At 38.5% G+C, this 25,045-nt stretch overlaps 1 protein-coding gene across 1 annotated transcript in view; it reads right to left on the bottom strand.

Annotated features, from left to right (window-relative positions):
- Window positions 1–5,746: 5,746 nt before the first annotated feature.
- The window catches only part of PPP2CB (protein phosphatase 2 catalytic subunit beta), a 35,084-nt gene continuing 15,785 nt past the window's right edge, over window positions 5,747–25,045 (bottom strand). The window contains exons 2-7 of the mRNA XM_045456090.1: window positions 16,442–16,651; window positions 14,661–14,834; window positions 12,436–12,525; window positions 12,164–12,325; window positions 10,125–10,243; window positions 5,747–6,447 (exon numbers count right to left, since the gene is read on the bottom strand). Of these exons, the coding sequence (XP_045312046.1) occupies window positions 6,375–6,447; window positions 10,125–10,243; window positions 12,164–12,325; window positions 12,436–12,525; window positions 14,661–14,834; window positions 16,442–16,651 (828 nt within the window). The 3' untranslated portion in view covers window positions 5,747–6,374. The remainder of the gene's footprint in view (window positions 6,448–10,124; window positions 10,244–12,163; window positions 12,326–12,435; window positions 12,526–14,660; window positions 14,835–16,441; window positions 16,652–25,045) is intronic.

Raw genomic sequence — 25,045 nt, forward strand, 5'->3', positions numbered from 1 at the left:
AAGCAGGCTCTACGTCATCAGTGTGGATCCCAATGCAGGATCAAACCCACACACTGCAAGATCATGACCTGAGCCAAAGTCTGATACCCAACCAACTGAGCCACCCAGGCACCCCCACCCTTTTGTTTTTGAATCCCTTGACTTATTTTTCAAAATGTTTACGAGAGAGAGAGAGAGAGAGAGAGAGAGAGAGAGAAAGAGAGAGAACATCCAAGCTGGGGAGGGGCACAGAGGGAAAGACACCCAAGCAGGCTCCAGGTGGTCAGTGCAGAGCCCAACGCAGTACTTGATCCCGCAAACTGCAATATCATGATCCGAGCTGAAACCAAGTATCAGATGATCAACCTACTGAGTCACCCAGGTGCCCTTAAAAATGTGTTTCCATAACTAACTTTTCTAAATTCTATTTTATAGAGTTAAAAATTTCCTTTATTTCATCTTTGACCCTAATTTTTAAAATTTCAAGTAAAAAGAATAGATACATCCAAAAATTATATTTTTGCTTCTTTTAAAAAAATAGTTTCATTTTTATTTAATTTTTTAAAAGAGAGCAGTGGGGGGGGGATGGGGCAGAGGAAGAGAGAATCTTTTTTTTTTTTTTTTTTTTTTTTCAACTTTTATTTATTTTGGGGACAGAGAGAGACAGAGCATGAACGGGGGAGGGGCAGAGAGAGAGGGAGACACAGAATCAGAAACAGGCTCCAGGCTCTGAGCCATCAGCCCAGAGCCCGACGCGGGGCTCGAACTCACGGACCGCGAGATCGTGACCTGGCTGAAGTCGGACGCCCAACCGACTGCGCCACCCAGGCGCCCCAAGAGAGAATCTTAAACAGGCTCCACACTCAGCATGGAGCCCAAAGGACAGCTCAATCCCATGACCCTGAGATTATGACCTGACCTGAGCCAAATTCAAGAGGTGGACACTGAACCAACTGAGCCACTCAGGCACCCCAAGTTTCTATTTAAATTCCATTTAGTTAACATATAGCATAATGCTAGTTTCAGTAGAATTTAGTGATTCATCACTTACACAAAACAACCAGTGCTCATCACAAGTGTTCTCCTTAATACTCCTCACCAGTTTAACTTGCCCACTTCCCCTCTAGCAGCCTTGTTTGTTCTCTATAGTTAAGAGTCTGTTTTATGGTTTGCCTTTCTCTTTCTCCTCCACCTGCTTATGTTCATTTGTTTGATTTCTTATATTCTACATATGAATGAAATCAATACGATATCTTTCTCTGACTTATTTTGCTTAGCATAATACACTCTAGCTCCATCCAGATCATTGTACATGGCAAGATTTCATTCTTTTTTGTGGTTGAGTAATATTCCATTGTGTGTGTGTGTGTGTGCGCGCGCATGTGTGTGTGCGCACGTGTGTGTATACACATACATAATACCTCTTCTTCATTCATGAGTTGATGGACACTTGGGCTCCTTCCATAATTTGGCTATTGTCGAAAATGCTTCTATAAACATTGGGATGTATGTATCTGTTCAAATCAGTATTTTTGTATCCTTTGGGTAAATACCTAGTAGTGCAATTACTGGATTGTTGGGTAGTTCTATTTTTAACTAATCTCCATGCTTTTTTCCAGAGTGCCTGTACCAGTTGGCATTCCTACCAATAGTATAAGGGAGGGTTCCCCTTTCTCCACATCCTCACCAACATTTGTTGTTTCCTGTGTTGTTGATCTTACCCATTCTGACAGGTGTGAGATGGCCTCATTGTAGTTTTGATTTGTATTTCCCCGATGATGAGTGATGTTGAGCATCTTTTTGTGTGTCTATTTAGCCATCTGCATGTCTTTGGAAAAATGGCTATTGATGTCTTCTGCCCATTTCTTAACTGGATTATTTGTATTTTGGGTGTTAGTTGTATAAGGTCTTTATACATTTTGGATACTAACCCTTTATGGGAAGTGTCATTTGCAAATATTTTTTCTAATTCTGAAGGTTGCCTTTTGGTTTTGTTGTTTACTTCGTTGCTCAGAAGCCTTTTATCTTGATGAAGTCCCAGTAATTCATTTTTGCTTTTGTTTCCCTTGCCTTCGGAGACATTATCTAGTAAGAAGTGGCTATGGTCAATGTCAAAGAGGTTGTTGTCTGTGTTCTCCTCTAGGATTTTGATGGTTTCCTGTCTCACATTTAGTTCTTTCATCCATTTTGAATTTATTTCTGTGTATGGTGTAAGAAAGTATTCCGATTTCATTCTTCTGCATGTTGCTGTCCAGTTTCCCAACACTATTCGTTGAAGAGACTTTTTTCCATTGGATATGCTTTCCCGCTTTGTCTAAGATTAGTTGGCCATATAGTTGTGGGTCCATTTCTGGGTTTCCTATTCTGTACCATTGATCTGTGTCTGTTTTTGTGCCAGTACCATATTGACTTGATCAGCACAGTTTTGTAATAGAACTTGAAATTCAGAATCGTGATATCAGCTTTTCTTTTCTTTTTCAAGATTGCTTTGACTATCTGGGGTCTTTTGTGGTTCCATACAAATGCTAGGATGGTTTGTTCTAGTTCTGTGAAAAATGTTGGTGGTATTTTGATAGGGATTGCATTAAATGTGTAGATTGCTTTGGGTGGTATAAACATTTTATTATTTTTCTTCCAATCCATGAATTTGGAATGTTTTTCCATTTCTTCGTGCCATCTTTCTTTCATAAGTGTTCTATAGGTTTTAGAGTACAGATCTTTGACTTCTTTTGGTGCAATTGTAAATGGAATCGATTCCTTGATTTCTCTTTTTGCTGCTTCATTATTGGTGTATAGAAATGCAACAGATTTTTGTACGTTGACTTTGTATCCTGCAATGTTACTGAATTCATGCATCAGTTCTAGCAAATTTTTGGTGGAGTCTTTCAGGTTTTCTACATAAGTATCATGTCTTAATTTTGCTATTTTCTAAATTACATTGTAGTCAGAATTTGGTGTTGTATCAATTTTTTGAAAAATTTTAAGACTTGCTTTAGAGCCTAATTATTATTTTTTTCAATATATGAAATTTATTGTCAAATTGGTTTCCATACAACACCCAGTGCTCATCCCAAAAGGTGCCCTCCTCAATACACATCACCCACCCTCCCATCCCTCCCATCCCCCATCAACCCTCAGTTCTCAGTTTTTAAGAGTCTCTTATGCTTTGGCTCTCTCCCACTCTAACCTCTTTTTTTTTTTTTTTCCTTCCCCTCCCCCATGGGTTTCTGTTAAGTTTCTCAGGATCCACATAAGAATGAAAACATATGGTATCTTTCTCTGTATGGCTTATTTCACTTAGCATAACACTCTCCAGTTCCATCCACGTTGCTACAAAGGGCCATATTTCATTCTTTCTCATCGCCACGTAGTACTCCATTGTGTATATAAACCACAATTTCTTTATCCATTCATCAGTTGATGGACATTTAGGCTCTTTCCGTAATTTGGCTATTGTTGAGAGTGCTGCTATAAACACTGGGGTACAAGTGCCCCTATGCATCAGTACTCCTGTATCCCTTGGGTAAATTCCTAGCAGTGCTATTGCTGGGTCATAGGGTAGGTCTATTTTTAATTTCCTGAGGAACCTCCACACTGTTTTCCAGAGTGGCTGCACCAATTTGCATTCCCACCAACAGTGCAAGAGGGTTCCCGTTTCTCCACATCCTCTCCAGCATCTATAGTCTCCTGATTTGTTCATTTTGGCCACTCTGGCTGGCGTGAGGTGATATCTGAGTGTGGCTTTGATTTGTATTTCCCTGATGAGGAGCGACGTTGAGCATCTTTTCATGTGCCTGTTGGCCACCTGGATGTCTTCTTTAGGGAAGTGTCTATTCATGTTTTCTGCCCATTTCTTCACTGGGTTGTTTTTCGGGTGTGGAGTTTGGTGAGCTCTTTATAGATTTTGGATACTAGCCCTTTGTCCGATATGCCATTTGCAAATATTAGAGCCTAATTATTGCCAATTTTTATGAATTTTCCATATTAACTTGACAAAAAGGTGTATTGTTAGGGTGCAGAGACCTAGATATTTATTATATCAATCTTATTAAGGTGTTATTCAATACTCTACATCTTTGACTTGAGTTGAAATCTGTTTTAATGGAAGTGTGTCAATTTGATTTCTAAGGATTTTTGCTTTTATATTTTGAGGCTATTTTGGTATATACATACAGGTTTAGAATTGTGGCTTAACATTATTTGATCTATTCTTAAATTTTGTCTATTTTAATATTGATATAGCTATTCCAGATTTCCTTTGTTTAGGATCTTCCTGATCTATTTCATCTTTTTTTCCCCAACATTGTCTGACTTTGCTTTTGGTATGTGCCTTGTAATCAGGATATAGTTGGGTTTCAAAAAATCAAGTTTGACCCTTTTTCTTTTAACTAGAGAACTCAAAAAACTTAGTTTTCTGGGTCTTCCATTCTCCCACACTCATTCTCAACACTGACTCCATATTTCCCCCCTCTACTTGGAGTTTATATTCTACATTAATAATAGTGCTTGGGGCGCCTGGGTGGCGCAGTCGGTTAAGCGTCCGACTTCAGCCAGGTCACGATCTCGCGGTCCGTGAGTTCGAGCCCCGCGTCGGGCTCTGGGCTGATGGCTCAGAACCTGGAGCCTGTTTCCGACTCTGTGTCTCCCTCTCTCTCTGTCCCTCCCCCGTTCATGCTCTCTCTCTGTCCCAAAAATAAATAAACGTTGGAAAAAAAAAAAAATTAAAAAAAAAAAATAGTGCTATCACTATACTCCTACTAAACTCTTGGAGATTATTTTCATTTAGAGAAATGGATAAAGATAACATATATTTTAATGTTTGTTTATTCTTGACAAACAGGGAGAGAAAGCAACCATGAGCGGGGGAGGGACAGAGAGATGGAGAGAGAGAGAATCCCAAGAAGCTCCGTGCTGTCAGTGCAGAGCCCAATGCAGGGCTCCAACTCCTGAACTATGAGATCATGACCTGAGCCAAAATCAAGAGTCAAGACGCTTAACAGATTTGAGCCATCTAGGTGCCCCTATATTTTGTTTTTTTTTTAATTATTACTTTTTAAAATGTTTATTCTTGACAGAGAGAGTGTGAGCTGGGCAGGGGCAGAGAGGGAGACACAGAATCTGAAGCAGACTCCAGGCTCCTCTGAGGTGTCAGCACAGAGCCTGATGTGGGGCTTGAACCCATGAACCGTGAGATCATGACCTGAGCCAAAGCTGGACGCTTAACAGACTGAACCACCCAGGTGCCTCTGTATTTTGGTTTTTAAAAGATTCTTCTTAGCTATAGAATATTCTACAGTTAAAAAAATTTTTTAAACATTTATTCAATTTTGAGAGAGACTGGGGGAGGGGCAGGGAGAGAGGGAGACTCAGAACCCAAAGCAGGCTCCAGGCTCTGAGCTGTCAGCACAGAGGCTGACGTGGGGCTCATACCCATGGAACGCGAGATCATGACCTGAGCTGAAGTCGGACACTTAAGTCAACTGAGCCACCCAGGTGCCCCTAGAATATTCTACAGTTTTAGCATACAATCCATACTTCAATACATTAACATGAACTACCTACTGAAATCATGTTTAGAAAGAAAAAATGGCTTTTCTATGGTCTAAAAGATACAGCCTACTAGTTCAATTTTTCTTCCGAAAATAAGCCTTATACAAAGAACATTATACTTAAATTACCTCAACACAACTGTTTATCACAGGTCAAGAGGTTTTATTGTCAAAAAAGCAGAACTTTCATTTAAAGTGTACCACAGTAAACCAATTTGTTTCTGTTTAAAATGGAAAGTTTATTTGCTCAGTACACCAAATAGTATGCAAGCACTGTCATGACAAATATACAGAAATATGCAGATCAACATAAAACAGTACTTTAGTTTAAATGAAGGGAAACCTTTTTAAATGTTATGACAACATACTCCCAAGAATCTTTTCTTCAGTTAATTTATACATTTCAATAAAATAAAGGGTAATGGATTAAGTGGAAGTTAGCTTGCGAATTTTTCTTAAAAATAAAACCCAACTCTATCAATCCATGCCAGTTAAACACTAGAACTAAAATTTCCAAGTAAGTGCAAAAGGAGATGAAGGAGTTAGTTACCTTTTTTGCTTCAACAGTCCAGAGGAAAATGGTTACTACAAATACAGCAGGCAAACTGTTAAGACTGACCGATCTAGAACATAGTGTTGTACTAAGTTTCAGTCTCAAATTGTGCTAAATGCTCATTAGTATGGCACATTTTGGTCCATAATATGGTTTTAATGCCAAGACAGATCCCAATTTGTTACAGAAACACATAGATTACTGTTGCTTTTTTTGTTTTGTTTTTAAATATATATATTTTAAAAAGCCAGGTATACTTCCACATACAAAGGCAGGTTTTTCCCAGGAGGAATTTACAGGAAGTAGTCTGGGGTGCGCCGGGTAACATGAGGCTCTCCACGACGAGGTGCTGGGTCAAACTGAAGGCTATATGTGGCAAAAAAGAAAGCAAATAGTTAAAGGATTTGAAGTTAATAAAGAAGACACTGCGGTAGAGCAGTGCTGTTTCCCATTTTTACTATGTTGTTTACAACTATTCCGATTTTCTAATTGAGTCAATTTTGGCAGTTTATATTTCTAGGAATTTGTCCATTTCACCCAAGTTACCTAATTTGTTGCCATACAGTTACTCACTGTATTCTAATTCTTTTTATTTCAGTAGGGTCTTGCAGTGATTTTTGGTAATGTGAATCTTTACTCATTTTTGGTTGGCCTGTCAAGGCTTTTTAATTTTGTTGGACAGAACTTCTGGTTTTGACTTTTTTCTATTTGTCTACTATTTCATTTTACTTCCTTCCAAATGCTTGCACTGGATTTAGTTTGCTCTTCTTTTTCTAGGGCCTGTAAAGTACAGTTAGGTTACTGACTTGAGATCTTTCTAAAAATCTGATTTTTAATATAGGCATTTACAGTTATTTATTTCCCTGCAAATACTGCTTTCATCAAATCCCATGAGTTTTGGCACATTTGGGTAAAATGTTCCATACATGTTAAAGTCTCCAACTACTGTTGAACTACCTCTTTCAATTCTGTTTGTTTTGCTCCATAATAAGTGCATACGTTTATAACTGGTATATGTTCCTAATGGTTTGACTCTCATCATTGTGAAATGTCTTTGTGTAACAATTTTTATTTTGAAATCTATTTTTGTGATACTAGTATAACCAGGTCAGCAGTCATGTGGTTGCTGTTAGCAATGGTATATCTTTTTTTACCTATTTTCAACCTATTTGTTTTTAATCTATGTTTCCCGTAGACATCATAAAGCTGGATCTTTAAAAAAACAATCTTGATAATTTTTGTCTTTTGAGTGCATTACTCAAACCACTCATTCACATTTAATACTGATATGACTGGATTTGTACCTGCCACTTTTTGTCTTGTTTCTTGGTTCCTACTTTAACTGTTTTTTTTATTAAAAGCATATTTTGGGGTGCTTGGGTGGTTCAGTTAGTTAAGCATTGGACTCTTGATTTCAGCTTGGGTCATGATCTCAAGGTTGCTGAGAACAAGGCCCATGTCAGGCTCTGGGCTGACAGCGCAGAGGCTCCTTGGGGTTCTCCCTCTCTGTGCCCCTCCCCTGCGCTATCTAAATAAATGAACATTAAAATAAAAGCATATTTTCTAGTGTGCCATTTAAATTCCCTTAATAACTTTAGCTATTTTTCCTAAATTATTTTGTTATTGGTTGCTCTAGATCTTAACCATACATCACTTAACTTATGGAATTCTACTTAAGATTCATAAATTCTAGTGATTTAAGAGACATTTCTACTATATAGTAAGCTCCTTTCCATTTCCTTTTTTTGCTACTGATGTTATGTTACAGTCTCCAAAATGCATTATCATAATTACTATTTCATATAATCTCATGCCCTTAAAGAAGCTGAGGAGAGTGTGTAGATTGTTAACCTTCTCATTTTTTAAAATATTATTTTTGAGAGAGAGAGACAGAGTGTGAGCAGGGGAGGAGCAGAGAGAGACACAAAATCTGAAGCAGGCTCCAGGCTCCGAGCTGTCAGCACAGAGTTCGATGTGGGGCTCAAACTCAGAAACCGTGAGATCATGACCTGAGCCGAAGTCGGATGCTTAACAGAGACTGAGCCACCCAAGTGCTCCCAAAGTTTATTTTTTAAGAGAGTGTGAGTGGGGAGTGGCAGAGAGAGAGGGGTAGAGAGGATCCAAAGCAGGCTCTGCGTTGACAGCACAGAACCTGATGTGGGGCTTGAACTTAGGAACCACAAGATCATGACCTGAACCAAAGTTAGATGCTTAACTGACTGAGCCACCCAGGAGCCAATCTTCTCATTTTTTATTCATTTTTTAACTATACCTACAACAGGAATAATTAGTGTAGCATTTGGGGGCATTCTTTTTTTTTTTTTTTTTTTTTTTTTTAAACACTTGAGAGCGAGCACATATGTGTGTGAGCTGGGAAGGGGGGGGGGCAGAAAGAGGAGAGAGAAAATCCCAAGTAGGCTCTGTGCTGTCAGCGCAGGGCCTGATGCAGGGCTCAATCCCACAAACATGAGACCATGACTTGAGCTGAAATCAAGAGTTGGACAATCAACCAACTGAACCACTTGGCTGCCCTTGGGGCATTCTTGAAAACATTCCCAAGCCACACACAGACTGTGTTGGGTCAAACAGTTTATCCCCAAAATTCATACTCATTTAGAACCTCACAACGTGACACTATTTGGAAATAAGGTCTTTGCAGATATTATCAGATAAGGTGAGGTTATACTTGATTAGGTTGAGCCCTAAATTCAATCTGATGGTATCCTCAGAAGGAACACACAGAGGAGAGTGCCACGTGAAGACAGAGACAAAGACTGGAGAGATGCATCTATAAACCAAGGATTACAGGAGCCAGGAGAAGCTAGGGAGAGGCAAGAAAGGATTCTTTACAGGGAACATCACCATGCCAACCCCCTGATTGCAAACTTTTAGCCTCCACATATGTGAGAATAAATTCCGTTCAGGAACCCACTTGGTGGTAATTTGTTACAGGAGCCCTAGGAAACTAATCACCAAATGGGTATAACCCTCAATGGTACTAGGGGCTTAAACACAATCTCTAATCAATTACTGGCCAATAAACAAGTTCCTCTGACCCAGAAGCAACTCCTAGGAAGCCAGGCTTAAAATCCCAAACACATACATCTCTGACAGTCTGGAAAACTACACTTTGTGTCATCCTTAAGCTTGTGCCCTCTCAGGACTAATCTCTCTCTCTCTCTCTCACACACACACACACACACACACACACACACACACACCCACACACAAATCCAACATACTGGTGCTTTGTTGAACTGTGAGCCAAAATGTAAATTCTTTCGACTGTGACAGCAACTTCTAAGCCACATACATTTCCATCCATCTTACTAGTTTAGGGTGGGCCCTAACATTTCACTGACCAAGGAGGCTTCAGCACAACCTCTGACCAATAAGTAGCCTGTGCCTACAGAGAGGGGACTTCGAAATAACTTTGTTGTGTAGTTTAACAGAGGCTAAAAGATTAAAACCAGAAAAAAATTTGAGCAGGGTCCAGAGCAGAGTGACTGTGGAGTAGTTTCTGTACAAGGGATCTGGAAAGAGGGAGGGAACACACTATGGCTCAAATCCCACAGATTGTGGCTGTTATTACTGAGATTTAGATTTTTTAGAATGTTTCTCTATGGGATGCATGCATTTAGGACAATATTCAAAAGCATGTAATAATTGTTTAAAATCACTTTTTCTAGTTAAATGATTGTCTCTGTTGGGAAGAGGGTTTGCCAAGTTCATTACTCCACTATTTGAGAAGCAGAAATCCTTTTTTTTTTTTTTTTTTAAGAGTTTATTTGAGAGAGCAAGCAAGCAAGCATGTGCAAGCAGAGGAGTGGCAGGGAGAGAGACAGAATCCCAAGCTGGCAGTGCAGAGCCTGACGCGAGGCTGAATCCAAAGAACTGTGAGATCATGACCTAAGCCAAATCAAGAGTTATAAGCTTGACTGGGAGACACCCAGGAGCACCAGAAATCTATCTACATTTAAAGTTTTCCTTCTAAAAGCAATTATATACAATTTAAAAATTGTATTTAACATCAAGTTACTTACAAGGAGTATTTTAAAGTGTCATCTAATTCCATGATAGCAGCCTGGTTCCCACAACGATAACAATAATTGGGTGCGCTGAAAATGGTAACCACATTCCGATCATGACACCAATTGTATCCCTGCAGCATTAAAAAAAACAACACAAAATATTTCATTATAAAATTATAATATTGACACAGGTAAGTTTAGAAAACTAAATTCAAAAATTATAAATATTCTTGGTGGAAATGTAGTCTTCTATGCTACCTTATATGGTATCCATCCTTAACACTGTGCACCTGCACTGAATACTCAACTGTTGGGCACAGGGTTCTGTGACACAGAGGCTCAGTAATGGTGCTGTTCTACTTAGATCTATGCTTCAGCTCTTGGCTACGATGTGTATTAAAATTTCTCCCACAATGATGGAAGACTTCACATAACTTTTTCTTATAAATTGTATCAACTTTTGCTTTATATGTTTAGAATCTGTTTATTACTAGGTAAACAAAAACCTAGAATTATTTCTTCCCTAGATCACTAGGCCAGTTTTTATCAGTAATGACCTCTTTTTATTTCAAAATATACCTTTTATCTTAGAGCCTATTTGATTCACATTATTAGTTGACTTTGGATAACTATCTAATTGATATGCCAACATACTATTTTCCCTCTCTTTCTAGGCTGCACTGTCATGTTTTACTTCTAAATTTTACTCTTTATTTTTTCATTATGTTTTAGATTCATCCCAAGTTAACAGCTGAATTTTGATTATCTACTTCAGACTTTCAGTATTTTAGGGAAATAAAAATTTTCATCCATTCACATCTCTCTCTTATGATTACTGATAGAATTAGGTTTATCTTTTACTGTATGAATTTATAGTCCTTATTAACCATATTCTCACTCCTCCTGCCTCAATTGGGTTGAAGTTTTCTCTAACATCTTTATTTTTTTTTTTATTATTTTTTGTAATGTTTATTATTTTTGAGACAGAAAGAGAGCAAGCAGGGAAGCGGCAGAGAGAGAGGGAGACACAGAATCAGAAGCAGGCTCCAGGTTCTGAGCTGTCAGCACAGAGCCCAATGTGGGGCTTGAACCCACGAACTGTGAGATCATGACCTGAGCTACAGTTGGCCGCCCAAACGACTGAGCCACCCAGAGGCCCCTTTCTCTAACATCTTGAAGCTACTCCCTACTGGTTTGAAAAGATAAAACTCTATTTCTATTCCTTTAGTATTTATAAAACAGTAACATCATGGTAGAAAAATCTGGTGGCCACTACCTTAACTGATTTAAGCAGATACCACCAACAAACTATAGGGTAAATAGATTCCATGACTTGAATATGATGCACTGAGAAGCATATCACATTATTCTGCAATATTCCTGCCAAAAATGCATATCCTGAATCATAAGGAAACATCAGTCTACAAAATAAAATTGCTTGTAGTCTTCAAAAATGTAAAGATTATGCAAAACAGAGAATCTGAGGAATTATTTCTACATCAAAGGAGTCCAAACAGCATGATCCTGGATTATACATGCTCATACATAATTAAGTTTTCCTATCAAGAACATTAGTGGTATACTGAAAAACTCAAATGAAGTGTTTAGATTAGATCATAGTAATATATCAATGCAAATTTCTGGACTGCAAGAACTATACTGTCATAATATAAGAGAAAAACCTTTATTTTTGCAAAATATACATGGAAATTTGGAGATAAAGGAGTACCATATCTTCAATTGGCATTCAAATAAGTTTAAAAGAAAGTAATGTGTGCATGGAGGAAGGGAAGCTGGAGGGTAGAGATGGAATGATAAAGCAAAGATGAAAATATGTGAAAATTTTTGTATTTGCAGAATCTGAGTGTAGGATACAAGGAAATTTTTTGGTAATATTTTTGCAACTTTTCTCTGGCCAACTAGTACTACCTGCTAAAACCAGGCAAATATTTTCATTAATTTAGGTAATAGGGAGGACTATTTCATGAAGCCTTATTATAGAGATATAGATTTATTTGAAATAAAGATCATCATGCAAGAAAAGGACATACCTCCATTACAAGTTGGTGAGCTCGAGAAACCAGTGTGAGACCGTTGGCATGGTTAAATGTTTCAGAAATGTCTTGTCCAAATGTGTAGCCAGCACCACGTGGTGAAATACCCCACCCACCACGATCATCTGGATCTGACCACAACAGATCACACATTGGGCCCTGGCCAAGAAAATTAAGTACATGTCATAAATTATTGACAGTTAAGTTTAACTCCTTTAGCTTTACTACAGTATGGTTGTATTTATTTTTAAAATTAAAACTAAAATTACCTCATGTGGAACTTCTTGTAAACGATCCAAGGCTCTTATATGATCCAGTGTATCTATGGATGGAGAGAGGCCACCATGAAGGCAGAATATCTGTTTATGAATTAAAAAAAAAAAAAGAGAGAAAAAAGAGTGTTTTGTTAAATGCTGAAAGTTAACAGAGAGCCAATAATGGTTATTATAAATGTCAATCCTAAGAGCTCTTCTTTTCAACAGTTTAATAATACTTGGAAAGTTTACAAAATACAGTGGAAAAGGAAACAAAAATCACATCATCAGAGACAGTTGATACTTTGAAATATTTCTTCTTGGGGCGCCTGGGTGGCTCAGCTGGTTAAGCATCTGACCTGGTTTCGGCTCAGGTCATGATCTCACGGTTCTTGAAATTGAGCCTGAGTCAGCCTACATTCTGACAGCACAGAGCCTATTTAGGATTATTTCTCTTCCTCTCTCTCTGCTCCTCCCAACTCACGTGCACGCCACCTCTCTCAAATAAACTTAAAAAAAAATTTTTCCCCTTATATTCCTAAATATTTTGTATAGGGTTTTTTTCCCCTTCTCTAGTGGATGTGAGTTCCATTCTTGTGATTCACCATTACATTTTCTGACATATAAAATTTTTTCTCATATACCAAAGACTATCAATTCCTGCTCCATTTTTCAGCTTTCTTAAGAGTTCTCGGAGTACATAATCGTGTTAGCAAAAATATTTGTTAATTTCTTCTCAATGTTTATTCCTTTTAATTCTTTTTATTGATCAGTGCACTGGTTAGAACTTCCAAAACAAAACTGAGAAATACAAGTTTGGGGGGTGGGTGGGTAAAATATCTATTCCCAGACCCATCCTCTAGGGAAGCTTTAAGAGGGCATTTTTCTCCTGATTTTGATGAGATTTCTGATGTTTTGCTGATTAAGTATAGTCAATGTAAGTTTCTTTATTCAATTAGTATTATTTTATTTTACTACTTAACTGAGTTTTATTTTTTGGTGCTTGCCATGTCTGGTTTGGTATTGAGGTTATACTACTAGCCTCAAAGAATGAATTTTGAAGCTCTCCATCTTTGCCTAACCTCTGGAACACAGATGTACCTTTGGCAGAATTTGCCTATAAAACTATCTAGACCTGGTTACTTTTCCAATTCCTTCTAAGTTTGGTAGTCTATTTACACTGGCCTAATTTCCTTAAAAGCTAATTTGCCAAAATAAATTTCATCTATTTTTTCAAGTTCAATAGAATAAATCTGTACCCTATGTTATTGTGATTGTAAGTAAGCACATTCACATTGATAGTAATGCCTTCTCATTCCTAGTGGTTTTTTGGTACCAATTTCTGCTTTTATCTTTATTTCTTAAATGTTTATTTATTTTGAGAGAGAGGGAGAGAATCCCAAGCAGGCTCCGTGCTGTCAGCACAGAGACTGACTTGGGGATCGATCCCACGAACCATAAGATATGACCTGAGCCAAAATCAAGAATGCATGTATGAGCTGGGGAGGGGGCAGAGGGTGAGAGAGGGAATTTTAAGGAGACTCCACAGTCAGCATGGAGCCCAACTAAAGGCTTAATCCCGCCAAAATCAAGAATGCATGTATGAGCTGGGGAGGGGGCAGAGGGTGAGAGAGGGAATTTTAAGGAGACTCCACAGTCAGCATGGAGCCCAACTAAAGGCTTAATCCCACAACCCTGGGATCAAGACCTGAGCCTGATCCTAAATTAAGAGTCAGATGCTCAACCAGCTGAGCTACTCAAGTGCCTGAAAGCATGCCCTTCTTAGTGAGAAGGTCTAATACACAATATTACTTCTTGCAATTACCATGAAAACAGGAATAAAAAGTTAATGGTAGTCAGCAAACTGTGTATGTGTGGAGCTAGTTTTAAAAAACAGCTTTGCTTTACTAGTATTGCACATCAGGGTCTTAAGCATTTATTTATGGTATTTATCTATAACAAAAAAAGCATACTGGCAAATACTTTGGCCAAAATATTTATACATCTGAGAACAACAGGGAAATCTTCTGGTTACAATGTGCATAAAACTTACCCCCAATTCCATATTCTGAAATTTTAATTATAAGGAAAAGCAGAAAAAGCTAAGGAGAGGTGAGTAGCATGTCATGTAAATCTAAACCCTAAATTACTATTAGAAAATCTTAAAAAAACAAAACAAAAAACCAAAAACACAGCTTTTCTTTTATCCCCCCCCCCCCACCATATAAGCACATACACACCTGTCCATCTACTAAAGCTGTAAGTGGAAGATAATCAAATAGATCCGTAAAATATTTCCAAACATTGGCATTTCCATACTTTCGTAGACATTCATCATAAAAGCCATATACTTGGGTAATTTGTCGGCTTTCATGGTTTCCTCTCAATATTGTAATGCGCTCTGGATAACGCACCTGGAGGAAAAGCAAAAAAAATTCATGGAATAAAGCATATTGTTACTAGTGTTAATCTTAAGCAAATTTCTGACCTATTTCTTTAAATGGCTCTTTTGTTTGCTATTACATTAAATGCTAATTCTTTTTCAGAGTTAAACATCTTCTCATTCTTTGACTGACCTTTGAAATATTTATGGTCCTTCTTCATTACTATTTATACCACCTTCATTGGAATCTTATTAACTGATATTACTGTTAATAAAATTATATATGATGCTTGGTATTTAATGTCTTCTTCATCCTCAAATAATTACTAGTCTTCTAGGTCTTTCCAGACACTACGATATCTTACTGCTAAATGGATACCAAAGGTCAAAGATTTGAACCCAAGACAAACTACTCTATACAGTAACTTGTCTCTCTCCTTTCAATTTTTATTTCCCACAGAAAGACTGTATTTGCTAACAAAAACACAAAAATAGGCCCTTCCCAAATCTGGGCAAGATTTCAAATGTATTTAGTCTCCTCTTCATAAAAATACACAGAGACATACCTTATAAGCGTACTATTTAGTTAGGAGTGTGTCTGATAAGAAGTATGAAAAAGCATCAGATTCTGTAAAGCAAATTAACCAAAAAGCTGCATACGCATACTTCAATTTATACGTATTTATTAACTAACCATTATGTGTCCAACATTAAGCTCAGTGTTTAAAAGTAGGTGCCAGGTCCACATAAATGCAATACGTGACTTACGCTGTTTAGGGACTAATCTTACTAAGGAGCTATGAGACGTAAATACTACAAGGCAATAAACCACTATGGTAATAAATTAGGAGTGGAAGAGTAATTTTCCTAGTATTTAAGAGTAGAAGGAACAAGGCTAAAAAAAATGGCTGGAGGCTTCAAGAAAAATGTAGGACTTAAGCTGACTCTTGGCAGAAGGGGGTAAGAAATCAGAGTCATCTTGTGGGAAAATCCAATAAGGAAATAATGAAGACGGGCAGAGTGTTTTGAAACTCTCTGATTTGAAATACGGAGTTTATGCTACCAACTACTAGCAAGCAAATTCAAGCTAGACTACAGAAGGCCAGCCAAAGGGTTTGATTCTGTAGGCAACATGGAATCTCTGAAGAGTTTGGGGACAAAAAAGTAACAAGACAAGTGTTAAATAACATTTAATCTCAAAGCATATGCAAGCAAGGCACATTTGGAGAGGTCAGAAACATTAGATACCACACTTAGACTAGCTGAAGCTATGAAGTGATGAAGATACGTATTGTGTGACAGAAAAAAACAGACACAGGAATAACAGACTTCTCAAGGCAAGAATTAAAACAAACTTATACTACCTGACTATGAGGGATACCTGACTAAATAAAAAATGATCCTAAGACTTCAGCTGCGAATTACCAAAGGGACATGATTTACCAGGAGTAGGCAGGACAAGTTAAATGTTAACATTTTCATTTTTCTCTTTTTTACAAGATGTAAAACCAACGGTTATATTTTAAGGGGCTATAAATTGAATGGATCGTAAAACAGAACAGATGATATACAATACTGTCATGCTCGTCTTTTGCTGGTTTGAGGCTTGAAAACAAAATTGAATTTCATTAATCATACCTTTAATGCCACAAGAAGAGTCACAGTCTCCACTGAGTAATAGCCCCTGTCTACATAGTCGCCCATGAATAGATAGTTTGTATCTGGTGATTTTCCACCAATTCTAAAGAGTTCCATAAGATCATGGAATTGACCATGCACATCTCCACACACGGTAACAGGACAACGAACCTCTTGCACATTTGATTCTTTTGTTAAAATTTCCTTAGCCTGTTAAAAGAAAATATGGAGAAAAAAGATACCTTAGAAAATCATAAAACTAAAACCACAATGAGACACCACACTACATATACTAGGATAGCTAAATTTCAAAGGTAACAACTGTCTCTGAGGATGCAGAGAAATTGGAACTCTCGCACACTGTTGGTGGGAATGTAAAATGGCACAGCTGCCGTGGAAAAGTCTGGCAGTTCCTCAAAATGTTAAACATAGAATTACCATGTGATCCAGCAATTCTGTTCCTAGACATATACTTAAGAGAAACGAAAACTTAAGTTTACACATGTTCATAGCAGCTTTATTCATAACAGCCAAAAAGTGGAAACTACCCAAATGTCCAGTAAATGATTAGGGGATAAATAAAATAATGGTATTGCTCATTTGATGGAGTATCATTCAGCAATAAAAAGTATTGATACAGGCTGTAACTCTGAACATGTTAAGTGCAAGAAGTCAGTCACAAATGGGCATATGTTGTATGACTCTATTTACATGAAATATTCAGAACAGGCAAATATACAGAGACAGAAAGATTAATGGTTGCCTAAGGCTGAAGGATTAGGGGATAAAAGCTAAGAGGTACAGTGTTCCTTTTGTGGGTAATGAAAATGTACTAATATTGTTCTAATATTGTGGTATATATCTGCAATATACTAAAAGTCAGTGAGCTGTATATTCTGAATGCACTGTATTTATTAGAAATATATCAATAGGAATTCCATCTCAAGAAATCTTTCATTTAAAAAAATAATCTTATTTGCATTTTTTAAAAGGTCAATACAGAAAAGTTACCAATCAATTATTCAAATGTTTTGTACTTCTTACACCAATTCATAGGCTAACATTCAACTTCCTTATTCCAACTATTTTACATTTGAGTCAAATTAAAAGATAGCATTAGTCAGGGCTCCTGGATGGCTCAGTCCGTTAAGTGGCCGACTTCAGCTCAGGTCATGATTTCACGGTTCAGGAGTTCAAGCCCCGTGTCAGGCACTACACTGACAGCTCGGAGCCTAGAGACTGCTTCGGATTCTGTGTCTCCTCCTGTTCCTCTCCCCTTCTCGCACTCCTGTCTCTCTCTCTCAAAAATAAATAAAGGTTAAAAAAAAAACAATAACACAGCATTAGAAGGCCTTGAAGGACAGGATTTATGTGTAAACCATGGCAAAATATGTAAATAAACAGGCTAAATTAAAGTTCATTAAGTCTCATCTAGCCAGCAACTTTGCCTAATAGAAAAAGAGCCCAGAAACAGAGAAAATTAAAAAGGCCTCTTAAAGTAATAAAACAGATATGATAAAAGTTTATGTACCTCCCTACCAACCTGCCAGAAGAGTTTCTTAGGCCTTCTTTTGGGCCTAGTTACTTAATTATGTGCAAACTTTTAATAAGCTATTTATAGAGTTTCCAGATCTATGGTAGATGAGGAACAGAAAACCATGAAGAGTAAGAGGGAAGAACTGGACCAACGAAGACATACAAAGTAAGGCGAAGGTAGAGAAAATGACATGGCAACAAAAGTCAAACACTAAGGATGAAGCTTACAGTAGGACCTGGTAGAGGAGAGCTTAAGACTGTAGGAGAGTAGAATTTTAGGGACAGACATTTCTCTGCCTTGGCAGATGTGATCATCTGAAGAGCATTTAAAAACATGAATTTTCAATGTCTATACAGAAGTTTCTGCTGCTCTGCATCTCTGTCAACGCTTTAACATTCTTGCCAATGGGTCAGAAATAGTATCTTTTAATTTGCAACTCTAATAGGTACACTTTTTTTAAAGTAGCTTTTTATGTTTACTGGTCATTGAATTTTTTTTTTTTTTTTTTTTGTGAAATACCTACTCACAAAATTAGCCTAATTTTCTATTTGGTTGTTTATATTTTCCTTATAGAGTTGTACCAATTTTTTTTTAAATTATGAATATTCACCTTTTATTGGTTTTACGCATTTTAAATATCTTCTCTCAATCTGGGGCTGGTGTTTTTATTTCGCTTCTAGTGTCACTAGTTAAGTTTCTTTTATTGTTTCGAAGACAGCCAAATCTATTTCTTTTCCTCCTTTACAGTTTCTGGTGCTTGGGTCTTGTTTTAGAAATTGTTCTCCACATCTAGGTCCAAAAAGGCACTCCTGTATTTTTTTTTTTTTTTAAGTAGGCTCCCCACCCAGCACTGAGCCCAACGCTGGGCTTGAACTCATGAGATCAAGACCTGAGCTGAGATGGAGTCTGAGCCACCCAGGTCCTACAGCACTCCTGTGTTTTTATCCCAGTTTGCCTTTTCACATTTAACAGATCTTGAACTCAGCTGGAATTTGTTATAACCTAGGGATTCATTTTTTAAAAAAGATTTTCTTTTTAAGTAATTTCTACATCCAAAGTGGGGTTCAAATACACAACCCCGGGGCGCCTGGGTGGCGCAGTCGGTTAAGCGTCCGACTTCAGCCAGGTCACGATCTCGCGGTCCGTGAGTTCGAGCCCCGCGTCGGGCTCTGGGCTGATGGCTCAGAGCCTGGAGCCTGTTTCCGATTCTGTGTCTCCCTCTCTCTCTGCCCCTCCCCCGTTCATGCTCTGTCTCTCTCTGTCCCAAAAATAAATAAACGTTGAAAACAAACAAACAAACAAATACACAACCCCAAGATCAAAAGTCACATGCTCTACCGACTGAACCAGCTAGGCGCCTTTGGGAACTTTTTATTTTTCTTAGTGGTTACTCAGCTAGTCCAGCACTATTTATATAGTGCCAGCCTTTTGTAAAGACCAACATTCTGTTTCCTGATTTCTTATTTGTACTGGAAACTGCCCTGTACACTTTCTCAGATTCCCTTATAATTCTTTTTCTTAGGAAGCTGCCTGTCGGGGGGACTGGGTGGCTCAGTCGGTTGAGCATCCAACTTCAGCTCAGATCATGATCTCGTCATGGCCCATGAGTTCGAGCCCCGCATCAGGATCTGGGCTGACAGCTTGGAGCCTGGAGCCTGCTTCAGATTCTGTCTCCCTCTCTTTCTGTCCCTCCCCTGCTCATGCTCTCTCTCTCAAAAATAAAATAAAACATTAAAAAATATTTAAAAAATATTTAAAAAAAAGAAAAAAAAAGGAGCTGCCTGTCTTCTGAACTGTACTGCTGTCATCACTGATGGTACCCTGAGCTGGCTAGAATTTAAGGTGAAGTTGTGGACCTGGTTGGTCCTCATGCTGAACCCTAACTATGCCAAGCTGCTCCTCTATTTCCAGGCATGGAATGACACATGGTGGGGATGTGGGATCTGGTCTATTGAGCAAGTGCTGAAGGCAGGATGCACAATCCGGAAACAGGTGGGGGTCATCTGGAGTGCACCTTGACCAGCGGGAAGAGGGAGTAAAGAAGGGAAGAGGGAAATAAATTGCCAGCCTGGTTTTTCCTTTCATGGACTTCTCTGAGGTATGATTTATCTGGACTTGGCAGAAGCCTCACCTCCCAAGGTAATGCATCATATATCACATTGCTTCACAGCTTTCTCACCTGATTTTTGGGCTACCTGGGCTTGTACAGTCCCTGAATAAAGTGTCAGCATCTTAACCTTGCCTCAGATTCCCTTCTCACTGGTCTACTACCCCTGCATCAGTAACAGACTAATTTCATTCTATGAGAAATGATGGTAACAGAGAACTGAGGCTCTCTTCCTTACTCCTTTTATTCAAAATTATTTGGTTTTGGTCCTTTCATTAAACCTGCCATATGAATTTTAAAACTAATTTGTCAAGGCCTATTAAAATTTTGTTGAGATTTTGACTCAAATTGCTCTGAATTTATATATTTGGAGTAGGCATCTTTAGAATACGAAGTTTTTACACTGATATAGTACTGACAATTATTTCAGATCTCCTTTATTCTTCAGTCAAGTTTTTTATTTTTATTTTTGAGAGAGAGAGAGAGAGACAGTGTGAGCGGGGGAGGGGCAGAGAGCGAGAGCAAAACACAGAATCAGAAGCAGGCTCCAGGCTCTGAGCTGAGGGCACAGAGCCTGACTCAGGGCTTGAACTCACAAGCTGTTGAGATCATGACCTGAGTGCAAGTCGGACGCTTAACTAACTGAACCACCCAGGCACCCCTGGTCAAGTGTCTTTTAATTGTCTAATAATGTCTACTTGTTATTGCAGCTGTCATACATAATCCAAGATAATCTATATTTGATACTGTACTGGGATTTTAAAAATATCTCTTATGCCAGATTTTTACATAATACTCATAACTTAGAATACTTAAAACTTTATTTAAATTGTTTTTTTTTTTTAATTTAGTTTTGAGAGAGAGGGAGAACACAAGTGGAAAAGGGCAGGGAGAGGGAGACAGAGGATCTGAAGAGGGCCCTGCACTGACAGCAGAGAGCCTAATGTGGGGCTCAAACTCAACAATTTGAGGTCATGACCTGGGCTTAAGTCAGTCGCCCAACTGACTGTGCCACTTAAAATTTTACAGATTCTCTTGGATTTTTCATATACACTCCAGAATGACAATTTTTTTTTCCCTTATAAATCTTGTAATTACTAATGTCTTAGTCTGTTTGGCATGCTACAATAAAAATGCCATAGACTGAGTAGCTTAGAAACAACAGAATTTTACTTCTCACAGTTCTGGAAGCCTAAGAGTAAGATTTCCTAAAACTTAGTAAGATCACACTCCTTTGACTTATAAATATCATCATTTCTTAAGTTAGGGGAAATTCTCTTGTCATGACATGGAATCTGCTCTATTTGAATTTCCTATTTCAGAAGTTATAAGGCAATGGGAGATTAAGGAGTACACTTGTGAGAAGCACGAGGTGATGTATGGAACTGGTGAATCATTATATTGTACACCTGAAATTAATATAACACTGTGTTAGACTGGAATTTAAAATTAAAAAAAATTTTAATTACCTGAATTATTTTTAATTATGTTTGTTTTTTTGTTGTTGTCACTTGCATTCCTTGTGATTACCTTAACTTTCTGGAGGTAGAATTTTTCCTGCTACATCTATTCTGCTTCTTTTGTATTACTACTGATTTTGCCCTCAATGTTTCCTAAATCTCTATTCATCTCCTCCTATGCTATCGTTTTTCAAGCTTCTTTTATTTAATCCACATCACTGTCAGTTGTTTTATAATTTGAGCACATCTGGGTAATTTCTTCCTGTTCCTCGGGATAAGGTTTGCTTTTATTTTTACTTTGGGTCTTTTGTACAGTATTTCCCAAGCTATGTTCCATTCTTGCTTGCTGTAATTTGCTTGCCATGCTGTTCTCACTTTGTGGTTGTCTAAACCTTCTATTTATGCCAATATATTGTGGGTGATTTATTAACTCCCACTCTACCACATGAGACCGGTTTGTTTTCCCCAATGAAATAAGGGTTTAAAGTTTTTTAAAAAAATTATTTAAATAATCTTGACGCCCAACGTGGGGCTCAAACTCATGACTGTGAGATCGAGTTGCACGCTCTTCCAGCTGAGCCAGCCAGGTGCCCCTGAACCACAGGTTTAATGTTGAGGTAGTTAATTTCAATTCTTCTTTATGTAGCCAAGAGAGAAGGTAAGAGGGCTCACAAGAGGGTGTGTGGGGTCTAGAATGCCTACAAACTGCATTTGCTTCTGAGGTTTTTTAGGGCTCACTCCACTCCCATAGGGGTACACTCTCAGACTTTGGACATACTTCCCAATGTCTTGTCTTAGTTTGGGCAGCCATGACACATTCAGTTCTGTCGCTGTCAGGCCCACCACTTGCTTCCCATTTCTTTCCAATAGCCATTTCCACTATTTCTCAGACAAGAGAGGACCAGATCAAGATCCCACTTAGCTGTCTCTTTTCAGAGATGAGGGATGTCAATGAAAACCCTCTGGGTTTTGCTAGTTTATTCATATGGCTTGGAGTGGCAGGGTACAGTAAGGAGTGGTACTTCGTTGTGCCACTTGGTGATCACAGCCCTGGGCTGTGCCTCTTTTTTTAGTTACTGATTATTTCCTGTCGTTTAACTTTGGCTCAGGTCATGATCTCATGCTTCATGAGCTCGAGCCTGGGGTCAGGCTCTGTGCTGACAGCTCAGAGCCTGGAGCTGCTTTGGATTCTGTCTCCCTCTCTCTCTGCCCCTCCCCTGCTCATCCTGTGTGCGTGTGTGTGTGTGTGTGTGTGCGTGCGTGTGTGTCTCAAAAATAAATAAAACAATTGAAAAAAATATGCTTCTTTGGGGCTCCTGGGTGGCTCAGTTGGTTAAGCATCCAACTTTGGCTCAGGTCATGATCTCACGGTTTGTGGGTTCGAGCCCCGTGTCGGGCTCTGTGCTGACAGCTTAGAGCCTGGAGCCTGCTTCAGATTCTGTGTCTCCCTCTCTGTGCCCCTTCCCCCCTCCCCTCTCTCAAAAATAAATAAACATAAAAAATTTTTTTAAAAATGCTTCTTTTCCATTCGTAAGATTGGCAAAAAAGACATTCACTTACTGTTAGCAAGCCTATTTCATACCCTACTGGTAGGAATGAACATTTATACATCTTCTTTGGAAAACAATGGACAGTAGCTAACAAAATGTAATGTGATCTAAGGCAAAGACTGCTTAACTTCAATAACTAGTCTCCCCTTCCTTCTCCATAATTAAACTAATTATAGTCAAGGTAGCCATGCTCCCAGCTCAAAGACTCTACTTCTCAGCTGCCTTAGTTCAGGCTCCTACAACAAATACCACAGACTAGATGGCTTCAACAACACAAACTGCTTCCTCACAATTCTGAAGGTTGGAAAGCCCAACACCAAGGTGCCAGCAGATTCAATTCCTGGTGAGGACCTTCATCCTGTTTTGCAGAGGCATGCCTTCTTGCTGTATTCTCACATGGTGGTGAGAGAGTGAGAGAGAGAGAGAGTGAGTGAGAGAGAGAGGGAGGGAGGGGGAGAAGGAGGGAAGTCATCTCTCCAGAGTCTCTTCTAAATAAGGGCTCTAATCCCATTCATGGGAGCTTTACCTTCATGACCTAACTACCTCTCAAAGGCCCCCTTCTCCAAAAACCATCACATTGGTAATTAGGCTTCATCTATAAATTTTGGGGGGACACAAATAGTCCATAGCACCAGCCTCTATGTAGCTACAGATAGCAACGAGACTAAGTTCTGGTCAGTGAGATGTAAGAAGTGTTATGTAGGAACCAGAAAATTTCCTTAAGGAAATGAAGGCATGTCCTTCATCACTCTCCATCCTGTTTCCTGGAATGCTTTATGGGATGGCTGGAACTTCAAAAACCACCTCAGACCACAAGGACAAGAGCTGCTCCCTGGTAACAGCAGAAGTGAGTACTGGAAGATGTGGCAAGGCTGAAGAAACACCCACAAAGATATAGTCACTTCCTAATCACCAAAACCTGTGAATATTATCCTCGCATGAAAAAGATGTGATTGTGGATTCTGACAGGAGGAGCTTATCCTAGATTATCACAACAGGCATAATGAGGCAGAGGGAGTTTTGGACGGACAGACAAGCACACGCACACACACCCTCATGTGAAGATAGAGGCAGAATGAAGTGATGCAGCCAAGAATGTCACCAGCCACCAGAAGCTGTTAAGAGGCAAGGGACAGATTCTCTTAGAGCTTCCAGAGGGTGTGTGGCCCTGCTGACACCTTGATTTTGAACCTCTGGCTTCCAGAGCTGTGAGATAATATATTTCTGCTGTTTTAAGCCACCCAGTTTGTAATATTTTGTTACAGCAGCCACAGAAAAATAATACGGCAAGTGTCTATGGTTTCCTAGTAACTTTGTAGGGCTACCATATCACCACCAGATATGCCTATATATAAGAAAAATATAAACTGTTACTTTGGTTAAACGCTTTTTTTGGGTTTTTTTGTTACACATATGAAACCTAATGCTAATATTGATATAAAGGGCATTTGATATATAAATGAAAAAGATAAGTCCTAAAACTACTTCATGATCACCTATTAAAATAAGGAAAACGGTCTAGGAACTCCACTCCAAGAAGCTGTTTGGCCAATTTTTAAGTGTTAGGTTCTCCAAATAGGTGGTTTAGATCACAAGGGCAAAATACTTATAGCAAAGTCAGCCAAGTCCTGTCAAACCACTAACACATCAGGGAAGCAGGGGCGTAGAGAAGGAAATTCCTCAATAGAAGAACTGAGTTTACAAAAGCCAAATCCCAAAGTCAACAGGATCCTATAAAACAGCTGAAGATTGAGAAAATAATCAGCAGAAGACCTTCAAAAGCAACATAACCTCCTGCAATGTAACTATCAACTGGAAAAGAAAAAAAAAAAAAAAGGTCAATGGCAACAGGCTTAAAATGAGAAAATCATTGTCATTTACTTAGCAAGCAAAAACTTGCTTTTCAAGTAAACAGGAGCAAGTAACCAAGATTTTGCAGAGTTAAAGAAA

This window comes from Leopardus geoffroyi, chromosome B1 (assembly GCF_018350155.1).
Source record: "Leopardus geoffroyi isolate Oge1 chromosome B1, O.geoffroyi_Oge1_pat1.0, whole genome shotgun sequence".
NCBI lineage: Eukaryota > Metazoa > Chordata > Mammalia > Carnivora > Felidae > Leopardus > Leopardus geoffroyi.